Source organism: Euprymna scolopes, chromosome 30 (assembly GCF_053919585.1).
Source record: "Euprymna scolopes isolate OS-2025 chromosome 30, ASM5391958v1, whole genome shotgun sequence".
NCBI lineage: Eukaryota > Metazoa > Mollusca > Cephalopoda > Sepiida > Sepiolidae > Euprymna > Euprymna scolopes.
In genome coordinates this window covers 32,156,221-32,171,873 of record NC_136511.1, presented here as the reverse complement: position 1 = coordinate 32,171,873, position 15,653 = coordinate 32,156,221, and the positions used below count along the sequence as shown (strand labels likewise).

Genomic DNA, 15,653 nt, shown 5'->3' with positions numbered 1-15,653 from the left:
TAGAGAATGAAAGGCCAGTAACTCGTTAGTATGGATATATGATGATTAAATACACAATATTTCATCAAATGAACTTTTATTGAGACAGAATATGTGAAAGACAGAATGGAAAAACAAATAAACACAAAAAATTAATAACCAAATAAACGTAGATATATACGGTTTTGTTCGGATAAACGAACGTCTTTAGAAAAGTGAAGTTTAATTCGCGCGCGTGCGTGTGTATGTGTGCGTGTGTTTTCAGTACAAAATAGGAAGCAAGATATGGAACGGGGTAGTTTAGCGGATCGTAATTTTGTTTGCATGGAAATAAGTCCAGACAAGTCATAGAGCCACTTGAGGTAAGGAGCTAAAAAAAGTATTTCAAGGTCAAAAACTTTCCAACGTTGTTAGTTTGGATAGATTCTGACTCAGAAAACAGCTAATCTAACTTCTTTGTCAGAAACATCCCTGATGAAATGTGAGAACTAAAGGATTAAATAAGGGAAGCAAGAGTAACGCAGCTGTCATAGTAAACTTAAGATTCACTTTCTATTTTTCTTAATTATCTGAAAAAATGTTGTGCGTGTGAAAAGAAATTAGTTGTGAAAAGAAAAAAAGAAAAATCAAATAATGGCGATGAAAAAAATGCTTTGGTCTTTTAATCTTTCAGCAGATGAGGATCTGCTTCTGGAAAATGGCATCAATGAAAAATGCCCATCAGTTCATGTGTTTGATTCCTAGAAAACGTTTTATTTTCTTGTAATAATTGTAGAGACATGATATATTAGTAGTTCACGTTGTTTCTTTCATATTGAAATCTTTTTCAAAGGAATCCAGTTTCTCTGTCCGACGTTAATTATTTCTTTCTTATAACAGAAAGGTGCGACACAAGTTCAGAAAGTTGAGGTGGTCAAAACAGAGAATATAGGGAGAAAAACTCTGACATTGTAAAAATCTCCCAGGCAGCCCCGTCTGTAGTTCCCGGTCAGGGCGCCTCAAGCAGTAAGAAATAAACTTGGTCCATCCGAAAGACAGGGGGCTAGGATAAGGACTCCCAAGAACGATTGTCGCAACTGGTCAGATAATACGCTACCAGAATGATCCAGTTTCTGCCGGATTGAAAGACAAGATAAGAACATCCACTGCCATGTGTCAGTTATCCAATGCCGAATGAATGGTGTTACAGTCTGTCGTTGTATATATGTGTACTTTACAGCATTTTTCTTATCAGTCTATAGATTTAAAGCGTGTTTATATATATATATATATATATATATATATATATATATATATATATATATATATATATTAAGGTTTGAGGTGTTCAAAAGTCAGAACTAATGAAAACAACGAGGTTGTTAAAGAGTGCTCAATAAAAAGAGCAAAATATTTTTATATTATTTGGCGGTAAACAGTTACATATGGTCTCTACAAATAGCCATCTGATTCAGTCGAAGAGACTTCATCAGGCGACCTGAAACCTCTCGACGCCAACAAGAAAAATGAAAAATGGGATGGATTAGAGATAAATTAAAAAATAAAAATAAAAATGGAGCTCTTCAAAAAAAAGTGTAAAAAGTACATAAAGAGTTTATAAAAAATTGCGAGCTCTCTAAAAAAGACGATAGCAAAAAGGGAAAGATCGCATTAGGACCTATTGGAAGATTATTCAAAACTTTTCACAACAGAATGTAAATTTGAAATAAAAATGGGTCATAATTTTACTGGGACTGTGAGTTGTATAGGAGGGTGGTGTGGAGGGGTTCTACTTATATTGAACGTGTCATGGAAAGAAAAGGACTTTGCACGTGTATGATTTTACTACGAGAGTTACATGTCGTTATGCGTTAAGTTAGGGGTGGGGGGATTGACTAATACAGACACATTTATGCTGAGGCACATATCCGCATACATACATACGTACCAAATATACAAATACATACATACATGTGCGAAAGCGACACAAACATACACACGTAAATATATACGTAAAAGAACATACGCACACGCAAGAATACAGCTATATTTATTTTTTTCTGAGTAGATGCAATGCTCTGTGCCTGGCCTTAATGTCTGCCTATAAATACAGAATAGGAACTCTGAATCACCAAGAACTAGTTGTTCTTCTTATAGCTGGAAAAAAACACCTAACGGCTAGCTACGAAATCCTAATATGCATCTTACCTCCATGACGACTACCTCTGTCTAACCTGCATGCCAAAAAAATATTTTTTTTAATTTTCTTCAAACTTAACCTTACCTGAAACTCTAACCCTAATGGAGATCTACTGTTATTCGTAAGTAAATGAACCCTGGTTTTTGAACGCTAACAATCTGCTCCTTCACACCAAGCTGCCACTTAACTCCTATGTTGCACAGCATTTGTAGTGGAATCTTTAACTTCCGGTCCCTAACCCTCACATGCTAACTGCTTAGTCATCACTAAACATCTATACATGTCTACCTCTTAGACATGCATTGGAGTTCATTCCTATTCAGTTAGGTATTTAACAGCCAACGTATGTACTCGGAAGCAAAGCGATCTGCATTACATAACTGTCTCCTAAATAGTTTTGCAAAGATTAATACGAAACTGAACCTGTACTCCTTGTTATGCTAAATGTACATGACTCTTACTTGAAAGCTGAAATTATCTTCCCTCAATAATAGAAACACGCTGTATACCTACAACTTCAACTTTATTCGCATCTACTGCAAACCCGGCCATATATCTATTTACCTAATTCTACATGACTCGAAACTTACTGTTTTATACGTACTATATTGCAGTCACATCTCAACCCTCCTGTCATCTAAAATATAGGTTGGGCACAACTAGTAGTTCAATTCTTAATACCTACTCACACTGTTGCGTTATCATAGACCAAAGCTAACATAGATAAAATAAAATATAAAGGTTAAGCCTCAAACCACATTATTTCCTTTCTAACACGCCTTCTTACAATCTTATATGTATGGAGTATTGCTGTCATATTTGCGCTGGTGCATCTGCTACTTGTCTCTCGCTCCTAGACAAGGTTCCAAAGAGAGTCGCAAATCTGATAGGCCCTGAACTGGCATCTAAGCTTCAGCCTCTGTCCCATCGACGAAATGTTGCATTCCTCTGCCTGTTCTACAAGTATTATAATGGTGAATGATCTGGCGAACTGCAGACAGTTGTGCCCCCACGACGTAGACACCCTCGACAAACCCGACAGGCAGCTAAATCCCACCCCCACACAGTAGAGATCCCTAGATGTAAAAGATCTTTCTACTCCAGTAGTTTCTTCCCCAGAACGGCTAGACTCTGGAAGTCCATTCCAGGTCCCTGCTTCCCCAATTGTACTAACGTGCAGAAGTTCAAGTGCAACGTGAACCGACATCCTGCTTCCCAAATCCCTACATAGTACCCCAGTAGTTGTTGCCCCTGATAGTAGCCCCCTATACCAAAGATGCAATGTGCCTTGTTTGGGCTGAAAATTTAATAAAAAAAAGACACACATATAATCACAAGTATACAAATATACACATACGTACAAATATACATACATACACACACATATACAAATATACACACATATATATCCATACACTTATACATATGTATACATATATACACACATACACATATATATAGATATATACAAATACAGATATAGATACACAAACACACACAAACACACGCACACCCGCACACATATATATACACACACATATATGTATATACACACATATATATACACATATATATACATAGACACACACACATATAAATACATATATATGCATAAGCAAAATCAGCTATATGAACATCAACATATATACGTATGTATACAAGAAATATACACAGCCGGGCGTCTAGAGAAATAAACCTACGTACAGAGGTACTGTTATACAGACATAAGTATATATTTAGTTAAATAGTATCAGGATATTAAAAATTAAAATGGATTATATATAAGATAAAATTTTCGGTTAAAAACTATTATGGAATTATTAAGAAATTATTAAGAAAATTAAATATAAATATTAAAATATATGCATATTGTTAATGATAAGCAGTTGTTAGTATCATCATTATAATGAATTATAAAAGGTGTTAAATTCCACCATATTATTATGTGTTATGTAAAGCATTCATTTTACTAGTTATTAATTAAAGTTTATAATAGTAAATAGTCTCGTAGTAAAATCACACACGTGCAAAGTCCTTTTCTTTTCGTGAAACGTTCAATATAAGTAGACCACCCTCCACACCACCCTCTTATACAACTCACATCCCCAGTAAAATTATGACCCATTTTTATTTCAAATTCACATTCTGTTGTGAAAAAAATTTGAATAATCTTCCAATAGGTCCTAATGCGATCTTTCCCTTTTTGCTATCGTCTTTTTAGAGAGCTCGCAATTTTTTATAAACTCCTTATGAACTTTTTACACTTTTTTTTTGAGGAGCTCCATTTTTATTTTTATTTTTTAATTTCTCTCTAATCTATCCCATTTTTCATTTTTCTTGTTGGTGTCGAGAGGTTTCAGGTCGCCTGATGAAGTCTCTTCGACTGAAACAGATGGCTATTTGTAGCGACCATATGTAACTGTTTACCCTCAAATAATAATAATATAATATATATATATATATATATATATTCAAACTAACAAACTAATATATATATATATATATATATAAACAAACTAACAAACTAATATATATATATATAATAACTACTTCATTTACTCACATAAATTAATATACGAAAGTATAAATTTACGCGTAAACTTTAAGTATTTACTTCAGCAGTGCTTAATACGTAGGTAGAGCTAGTTAGTAAGTTATAAAATATATATGTCGATTAAGCTACACTGATATTCAATTTGACCTCTGGTTGACCCGTTCCTTTGTGTTTGCTATTTAGCGTAGATATCTAGTGTCTTGACCTGTTTTAAATCTAGATTAAGTTTTTATTTATTTAATATGTTAGTTTATATATATGTATGTGTGTGTTTGCGTGTGTGTGTGTGATAGTTTATGTATATGCATGTTTATTTATTTATTACATTCGTTTATTTTCTATTGTTATTGTTAGTTCTTAAATTATTTTGTATCTCTATCCTAGAGAAAATTTTATCCTATGAACACAGTTGTTCACTATTTCTTTCCTGCATTTTAATAGATGCTTCATCCCACAGGGGGGGGGCGATGGTCCGCCCTCTCCATCCAGACATGGTTGGGTATACCCGATTTTTCCGTCTTCCCTTTAGTTACCGCTTTTCAAAACAGAGAATCAGCAACTATGTCCCAGAGCCTTGCTGGAGTCTGAACACGGTACCCCTGTAATAATAATAAAGGGTTGGGTTCAAGACTCCTAACAAACGGTTCCCCAGTTCGATACAAAACACCTGATGTAACCGTTGTAACTATAACAACCAAGATGAGGACGTCAGTCCGACAATCTCAATCAATGAAATTACCTCATCTCAAAACTACAGACAATTATTACTATATATATATATATATATATATATATATATATATATCTTCTTCTCTATATAAATAAAATGAACTCATTTTTTCCTGTCTGATTTTGACATTAATAGGATTAAAAATCAAGATATTTCATGCAAATATAATATGCATAAACGGCAGAACAATATCTGAGGTGTGTTATAGGCTTATTATATCTCAAATTCCTCGATAATCTTAGATTTCTATACTTTTTCTGCTGAGAAGTCACGGCCAAAATCGGTTAAGATCAATGGAAGTGGTAAAATATTTTCTCTCTAATAAATTCCTCCTCCCCCTGCCACCACTTAACGCCGTTTGGGGATCGTTCACAAGGAACAGTTGAGAAGAGAACACCGGTTTGGCTTCGTAGTTCTTTCATGTGAAGTTATTTAAAATCACTAAACTAAGCTGCAGTGCTCTGTGGCGTAGTGGTTAGCGTACTGGACAATTCACATTATATTTTCATGTTCGCGCCGACCTACCGTAGTCGTTTTTTTTTTCCTAAACAACTGGAATGGACTTTTCTTGGTGGCCGAACTGTTAACGTTGCAGATGTTTTTTTTGTTTGTTTTTTTTTTCACACTTTATTTTCCTACTTTTACTCATGACTCCGGGTTTTATCCTTCCTACTTACCTACCATAACATTTTTTAAAACTTCCCCCCGTCCCGGAAACAAACACTCGGGCAACGCCGGGTACCCCCGCTAGTATATATATATATATATATATGTGTGTATATATATATAAGTTTGTTACAAAAATAATGGCCGCCTAAAATGATATGTTGTGAAAAGTCATTTTAACACAAAATTTGTAGTTCATTTTAGGGTTATATACTAATTAATATTTTTTAATTCATTTATTTCCAGGCAAAAGTTTTTTGGAAGCATACAGGGCCTCAATGACGAATAATCCAAAACATGAGCGTCGCCTCCTTATGTTGCATGAGTTCAAACTTTGGCACAATGCCTCCAAAACTTCTTCTAATATCAACAGAGCATGGGGAGAGGGGTCAACAAGTGATCAGACAGTACGGAGGTGGTTCCAAAAATTCCGTAGTGGAGACGAAAGCCTAAAAGATGAAGAAGGTAGAGAGGGAGCATGCAGTCTTGACAACGAACAATCGCAAGCAGTTGTGCAACAAAATTCTCGTCAATGTATCAGAGAAATGTCTCAGACACTTGGCGTCAGTGCTGTAACAGTTTCACGCCATTTACAGTGCATTAGAAAAGTGAAAAAGCTGATAAATGGATTCCTCATGAGCTCAATGAAAATCAAAACTTAGGAGATTTGAATTCTGCTCAATGTTTTGTGTGCTTAACAGAAATGATCCGTTACTGGACCGAATTGTCACTTGTGACGAAAAGTGGATCCTTTATGATAATCGTAAACCACCTGGTTAATGGCTTGATCATAATGAGTCTCCCAAACACTTCCCAAAGCCAAAGTTGCATCAGCAAAAGATCATGATGACAGTTTGGTGGTATGCAATCGCTTTTATCCACTGCAGCTTTTTGGTAACCAATCAGAGAATTACAGAAGATATCTACTATAATCAACTTGCCGAAATGCTTCCTTATAAATAAAAAAAAGGCTTGCCTTGGTAAATCGGCGTGATTCAATTCTGCTCTACGATAACGCACGGCCACATATTGCAAGATTGACTCTGCAGAAATTCGCAGACTTGGTATAAGAGACTTTACCACATCCTATATATTCTTCACACCTTTCATCTCCTGATTATCATTTTTAAAGCATTTAAGCTCTCTTTTAAATAGTAAAACGTTTCGGTCCAAAGAAGAGATGGAATCAATAACTTTTATCAACGACGAAGAAATAATCTTGTAGATCGATAGCAGAGATGTATGACGATGCAAGGCTCGTATTTTGATTAATTTTACCATTTCTATTGTTCATTTTTCAAGAATAAATGTTTTTTTCTGAAATCGGCCATTATTTTTTTAACAACCTAATATATATATATATATATATATATATATATATATATATATATATATATATATTAGCTTGCTGCATAAGTTCCCGCCGATTTTTTTAAAGAAAATCAAAGAATATTAACACCAAAAATAATTTCGTGTGGGACCCAAACTCCAAGTTTTTGTGTGAATTTCATCGTCTAAAGGCAGCGTGAAATTGTCGCAAAATCATAATTTATCTTTTCACGCAATTCTCTACATGTCTTATGACCATCTTCCTTCAAAATAACACTGAGGTGGTCTTCGTCTCTCCTGATTAGTTTCTGAAATGAGGAGCGTCATTGAGGTCAAAATTACCGTGTTTGAATCCGGTAAACCAATCTCGAACAGTTCTCTCAGCTACAGCGTTTTCTCCATATACGGCACTTCACTCGCTCTTTGACTTCGATTAAAAGCGAATTAAAAAAGGTGTCGAAATAATCAATACAGCGGAAATAAATGTTTTCCAGATATAATCTAAGATAAAATTCTATGTAATATGAATATTAATATTTATATATTAATGAATTAATCCCAACCAAATAAAAAAAAGCTCAACACAGAAACAATAGAAAGTAGAATTTATTATGAGATTAAATAAAAGAATTTAAAACCGTAAATTAAAATTTCCAATTAAATTTATTATTCAACAGAATACTCCAAAAACAATTCCTTATTCCATGGAGTTTCAAGGAATGTCACTCTTGCTATACTTCTCATCAGAGTAAAATAAGAAATTAGCAAATTATAATTGTAGCAAAGCTATAATTCACTGGTTGATGCATTAAACCATTCGAGCTAAAATTCTGTCTATTTAGTTCTTTAAAGGAATTTTCTTTCGCATCTCATATTACCAATGAGGAATTCATTATCTAAAATGTTATTCCCGGTTTGTCTTTGTATATTTTTCCACTTTCTCCATTTTTTCATGCATATATAATTTTTAATTGATATGTTTTACAATTTATGACTAAATATCATAAATTGTTGTTTCATTTAATGAACCAGCAAATTCTAGCTTTGCAATAGCTGCAACGGGAGACTTGATTCCAAATAGTTCTCATATGTTAGATCTCCCCTCTTTAGTTTTCACAAATAAAGTAAATTTCACAGAGTATAAAGATTATTTGACGCTGGAGATATTCATAATCGTATCCTATTTTCAAAAGAGAGGAGATATAATATATGAAAAATATTTGGAATCAAGTCTTCTCTTGTAGTTATTTCAGATAATGTGAAACCATAGCAGCAAGTTTTAGTGTCCCCTCCATCAAGGCCAGATGTTTGGGTGAAAAAACAATATATATATATATATATATATATATATATATATATATATATAATTTTACTTTTTTACAGATGGAAAACATTGCATTAATACTAAATAATACATCTAAATACATAAATGATAATATTTCTATAGCTTCAAACAGTTCGCATTTATGCCGTATATATACTCATCCTCTGTTTCTCTCAGACCAAACTCGATATAGCTCATTTGCATATGTACATTTAAAAAATGTATAATAAATTAATGTCATGTAATATACATTTATAGTTGGTATTTAGGAACAATGTTGAATGTACGCAATAATTACATCTATAATATTTTAATATAATTATTAATATAATAAAATAAAAAGATATTTATTATAAAAACGATAGAGCTTTTGAAATATTTTAGCATTAATTTTAAAGGGAGATAATTTAATCAAACTTCCGGCGTCAAGTGATGCTAGTGTAGTGAGGGACAGATACTACACTTTTATATTAGGCAAAGCATCAAGGCACTATTAAATAATTAGTATTTATTTGCTTCCCTGTGAGAGCGAAACGTTACACCAGGTTGTTTTTAATGTGGGGTAACATCAGCTTCCCAAAAAGGGGCACTCTGAAAGTAGGCGAAATAAAATACCTTAGTACAGAAAGGCTCCCCCTACTAAGGACAAATTAACTTAAGTGTAGCATCTTAACAGATACTACACTTTCATCTTAACCAAAACGCCAAGAATCTATTGGTATTTTTTTGCTCCTCCACGAAAGCAAAATGTGACACGGTCCAGCTCCCCAAAAAGGAGACCTTTGGAAGTAGGTAAAAATAAAGAATTGATTTAGTAGAGGAGGGTTCCTATCTATTTGCCTCCCCACGCGGGCAGAGTTAAACAAAATGTCGGTTTTTAATATAGAGAAAATCCAGCTTTCCAAAAAGGGGCACACACGATAGGAACAAAAATAGAAATTGTCTCAGTCATGAAGTATATCTCCACTACTGGCCGATGACAGAAAAGTTGAAGTGTAGCATCAGAACAGATACTACACTGTGATTTTGGTCCGGAGACCAGAAAGAACTATTAAGTAATAACATTTTTAATGGTTTTGAAATTAATGTAAAAACTATAAATATAGTTCTTCAACGTATCGTTTTTGGTTTTATATAAATAACTTTCGATTAAATTTATATGTCATATTTCATATTTCGTTATCTATCTGTCTGTTTCACTTTTTCTCAAACTGAGATATACTTAGCCGATCTGGTTGAAATGTTGTATGAGCTTTTATTATAAGGTGCAGCAAACTTATTATTATGTTATCCGTTCAATTCATCGTTAGTGATGAATCATAGCTTCGTATTTAATGCAAAAATGAGCAACAATTTAACTTTATTTAACCATCAATTTGACGTAAAGCACGCATTATTAATCAATGGGCTATAACTTTTGCCTGTTTTTAACTGGCAAAAAGTCATGTTTATAATATTTAAAATCAACACTTTTACTAGAAAAAAACTGATTCTTCTAAATTGATTCTTATATTATAAAGATTTTATTTTTCTTTTGTTTATTTTAGAATGTCGTCTACACAGGACCTTGCAGCTCGAAACCGGCGCCAAAATCGCTTTCAAATGGAAGCATAATACTAATCGTGTAAGTATTTTTTGCTGAAAAGATCACGCTGTAGTGTCACTCACAATCTCCTTGGACCTTGGGCGTTTTCTCCATCGAGATCCCTGATTGGCACTTTTGTCCCTGTCGATATTTGTAATAATTCTAATTAAACAATTGAGATGACAATAAGTTAACAATGAAAAGTGAAAATTTAAAATACGATGAACATAATTTGCAAAATTGTAAGCCATCACTACAAAAACTGTAGGCCTTTAACACTAGATTAAACAGTAATATCCTTGGGTTCTGTATAAAATTGGGGGGTTGTATATGATGTACTTATTAACGTGTATTTATATTCGATGGTTTAGATATGAATGTGGCTATTAATCGTCTAGTGATTGTTTTAACAGGACATAAAACAATTATTTAACATTAAGGGACAAATAACAGTCTCTTGAAATTTACATCGTCCAATTGAAGAAACATACCGCATCTATCTGGGTTGATATTGGTTTGATGGATCCTCAAAAGGGCTACCAATGATGATTCGTACAAGTCGAAGTCTTGGTGGTATTTACAGCAGCTTTATTTCGGATGTTTCCCCCATTGCAAAGCTGCAACGCTCGTCCTAGACTTTTACTATCAACATTTTTTCCATACTCGGAGTCATTACGGTCCACGGGCATCTTTCTTCCTCTGACTACCAACTGGGTCTGCTAACCCTTACTCCCAACTCTTGACTAACTGAGACGTGTATTTCCAAGCAATCTAGTTTAATCAGTTTGTTTATGTTCTAACATTCTTTTTTACCAAGTAAACATTTTGTTTGTGCCAGCTATGAAAACTAACATTCATTTCTATAAAAACATCTTAACATAAATAATTTTACCTGTAAATTTTTATTTCGCTTTGATAACATTGTTTTTACATTTTCTTTTACAAATATTAATACCGATCATAATAATAATCGTCGACCAGCACACATTTCGGCGTTGCCCGGCAAATATCTAACATAACTACCAAATCAGTTTTTGCATAATGTCTTCATTTTTAGGCCGCACTCTTATATAATTAAACGTTACCCAAGTCCCAGCATTACAGATGTCTACGTAACACGCATTAACCTTTAGAGTGACCATTGGGTCTTGATAGGCGCCGAGCATCCCTTAGTAAAACAAAAATAATTTTGACTAGTGTTATAGCAATTTATGGCTGTTTATATTAGCGTGATAAGTAATAGACAGATAAGTTCCCCCATATATTTCAAAGTTTGGATTTATTTTGTGATATACAAAAGTTTTATTCGTTTACTTAGTTTTTTGTAATTTCATTTGGAATATTTTGCAGCTTTTTTGTTTTGGTTATATCGTATCTCATGATCGGGTTACTTGTAAATACTTACGTACGGAAGTTTGATGGACTTGAACGAATACCAAACTTCGAATTTTGGAAAGGATTGCCTCCCCTTGTAAAGGTACGTTGTTTTGAAGTTTTTTCTTTTGTTTGTTTTTGTTTTTTGTTTTTTGTTTTTTTTTTTTCAAATTCTGCGCTCAGATACTCATTTTCCAATTTGATATTTATTTTAAGAACATGGCATACAGTGCTGCAAAATTAGTGTTAACCACCTTAAAAGTGGAATCTTTTAGTGTATATATATATGTGTGTGTGTGTGTGTGTATATATATGTGTGTGTGTATGTATGTATAAAATATATGCATATATATATATATATATGTATAAAATATATGCATATATATATACATATATATATTTAAATGGAATGTGTAGAAGGTGGTACAATGCAGAGGTAACGGAAAGACAAAAACTGAAGCAGATGAGAAAGTTTTATTAATACAACTTACAAATACATGTGTACATATTCATATATTTCTTATACACATTATATTTATATTTGCTCGTGGTTACCTGGGAAAGTCGGTCTGGTTGTATATCTGTGTTATATAATATTTCGAGAAAGCTCTTTTCGTCAGATATTTATTTGACTTTGGTTCAAACGTGCTGTTGTAAACAGTGACAGTCCCGCGGCAAACAATTTCCCGGAACTTGTACAAAGCATTTTAATTTAATATCGTTAGTTTTGTTTTGTTCATTTCTTTCTTTTTATTTCTAATTTATTACTTTTATTTTTGTTTTTATTTATTTTATATATTTTTTCTATAATTGTTTTTTCTTTGGCCCAAACGTGTTGTTGTAAATAATGATAGTATAGCGGTAAACGATTGCCCGGAATTTGTTGATGTTAATTTAATATGATAAAGTTTTTTTCTCTTCACTTTTTTATTTCTCATCTATTTATTTATTTTTATAATAATTTATATTTTATATTGAGGAGATTTAATTAATTAATTGTTTGTGTTTCTGCGTTCTGGTTGAGAAGGGTGGGCATAGACTTTGAATAAATCGGTTTGTAAAGGGAGACTACTTAATGAGCTGATCTAATACAATTACAACAAAGAATTAAAATTGCGTTTTTTATTAAATTTACAGGGAGAAAAAATTGGGAAAACGATTAAAATAAAACAGCGTTATGGTCGAATACTCTATTTTAATCTCTTTTTCATTTTTTGTTTTAAAAATTCCCTCGATACAGCGTTGAGAAGCGAGGGTCAAAACCGGTCAGCTGGCTCCCCATTTCTTTCTTTCCTCTCCTGTTCCCCCTTTTTGGAGAGAAGATTAAAGGAGTATATATATTTATATATATACAAATTTACTTTTAATCATGAATCATAAAAGTCTTCCTTTCCTAATTTCAATATATATATATATATATATATATATATATATATATATATATATATATATATATATATAATTATATATACTCAAGTATTTATAAATAAAGATTTGCCCAAAATGGTCCAGGATATAAACCCATTTAAATGCCGAAACTTTGGAGTAATATTAAGTTTTTAATTTGAAACAACTTCCTATGATAATATGGCTTAAAGGGGTTTTTTTAATATCTTTATAAACATTAGTTTTACCGTTTTTCTTTTACACCAGAAAGATTTAGATTTTTAAATGTCTACGTATTTACGATTACCGCCTACAAAAGCTAGATTTAAAGTATTATTTAATTATTTTATGAGTTCGTTGTGTGGGATTTTAAGTTGCTATAGATTTTGCTTTTATTCTATAATTTATAATATCTAATTTTTCTTTCACTGGGTGAGAATTATTTACTACCGAAAATAAATTTTTGTTACTACAGAATGTCCTTTTCTGGTGGAAATAATATTTGAATATAATGAATTTAAACACTTTAGATATAGATTCACTTAAAGGTTTAGTAATACATGTTTTTGAGGCTACAATAAACTTAGCGCTAATTGGGTTTCTGTGCATTTTAGGTCTCCACTACGTACATGGAAGTTTTTTTGTTTTTTCGTCTACCTTTAGTCCTACTTTATAACTGATAATGTTATTATTCAGAATAACGATTTACCTATGAATACAACAATAAACGTTGTACATAATTTTTTTACATATATCTGTTTTTAATATTACGGCCTCCGGTTTTTTTTGTTTTTTTTGTTTTGTTTGTTTTTTGTTTTTTGTTTTTTTGCTTAAATCATTACAGGTTGTTTCAATCGACAGGAAAATATTGACATGCCGATCTCATCAGATGATTTAAGTAAAAATAAAAGATTATTTAAAAATTATAAATGAGCATCAGAGAACCAATTCACCATTTTATTTATTTATTTATTTTATTTATTTATTTTTATGCTCATTTGTAATTTTTAGGCAATCTTTCATTTGGACTTAAATTATCTGAATTGCCCGGAGGATGGGGTATTTTTCCGCATTACAGAGCGAGCATTGACTTAAATCCGAGGCGTATGCTGGTTTCATGACCCAGAAATAAGATGTTTTAATGTGAAAAGTGAACCTTTGAAAAATATATTTTTTTTTTTTTTTTTTTTACATTTTCACCCAAAACAAGGCACATTGCCACTTTAATGTAGGGGGCTTCTATCAGGGGACACATCTACTGGGGTACTATGTAGGGATTAGGGCAGCGAGATGTTGGTTCACGTTGCACTTGAACTTATGCATGTCAGTACAGTTGGGGAAGCAGTGACCTGGAATGGAATTCCAAAGTCTAGCAGTTCTGGGGAAGAAACTACTGGAGTAGAAAGATCTTTTAAATCTAGGGATCTCTAAAGTGTGGGGGTGGGATTTTGCAGCTTGTCGGGTCTGTCGAGGGTGTTCACGTCGTGGGGGCACAAGTGCTTGCAGTTCTTCAGAGCATTCACCATTATAATACTTGTAGAACAGGCAGAGGGATGCAACGTTTCGACGATGGGACAGAGGCTGAAGTTTTGATGCCAGTTTAGGGCCTATCAGATTTGCGACTCTCTTTTGAACCCTGTCAAGGAGCGAGAGACTAGTAGCCGATGCACCGGCCCAAATATGACAGCAATACTCCATACATGGGCGAATAGTGGCCTTATAGAGGTACAGGATACTTTCGGGTGTTAGTAGTTTTCTAGCACGGTAGAGAGAGCCCACCTTCCTCCTAATAAACTGGGTCAATGAAAAGACAAAACCAAGATTTTGATACATACTTTAGTCAACTTTTAAACGCTAAAATTGTTTTTAGTCTGTAAAATTAGATTTTAATCGTAATTGTGTCATAGACTTTAAATTATTGTATTATATCATTTTTTTAGAAATCATACTTTCTAAATGTAATTTACAATCTGTTTCAATTTTAACACTATAGGAAAAGTATAATAGGATTAATACACAAGGAAAATCACTTAGGTTAGAGAAATACTCACTTGCCCTATTCTTGAAATAGTTGAAATTTCTAAAGAAATTTTTAAACGGATTTCGAAATTTTTCGTTTTTTATCGATATTGTAATACATATATAAATTATATTATATATATACATATATAAATTATATTATATATATACATATATAAATTATATTATATATATACATATATAAATTATATTATATATATACATATATAAATTATATTATATATATACATATATAAATTATATATATACATATATAAATTATATTATATATATACATATATAAATTATATTATATATATACATATATAAATTATATTATATATATGCATATATAAATTATATTATATATATGCATATATAAATTATATTATATATATACATATATAAATTATATTATATATATACATATATAAATTATATTATATATATACATATATAAATTATATTTTATATATACATATATAAATTATATTATATATATATACATATATAAATTATATTATATAT

At 32.0% G+C, this 15,653-nt stretch overlaps 1 protein-coding gene across 1 annotated transcript in view; it reads left to right on the top strand.

The window, feature by feature from the left end:
- LOC145254599 (uncharacterized) overlaps positions 1 to 15,653 on the top strand; it is a 49,560-nt gene that overhangs the window by 29,425 nt on the left and 4,482 nt on the right. Inside the window, exons 5-6 of the mRNA XM_080113207.1 lie at positions 10,309 to 10,385; positions 11,697 to 11,823. Of these exons, the coding sequence (XP_079969333.1) occupies positions 10,309 to 10,385; positions 11,697 to 11,823 (204 nt within the window). The remainder of the gene's footprint in view (positions 1 to 10,308; positions 10,386 to 11,696; positions 11,824 to 15,653) is intronic.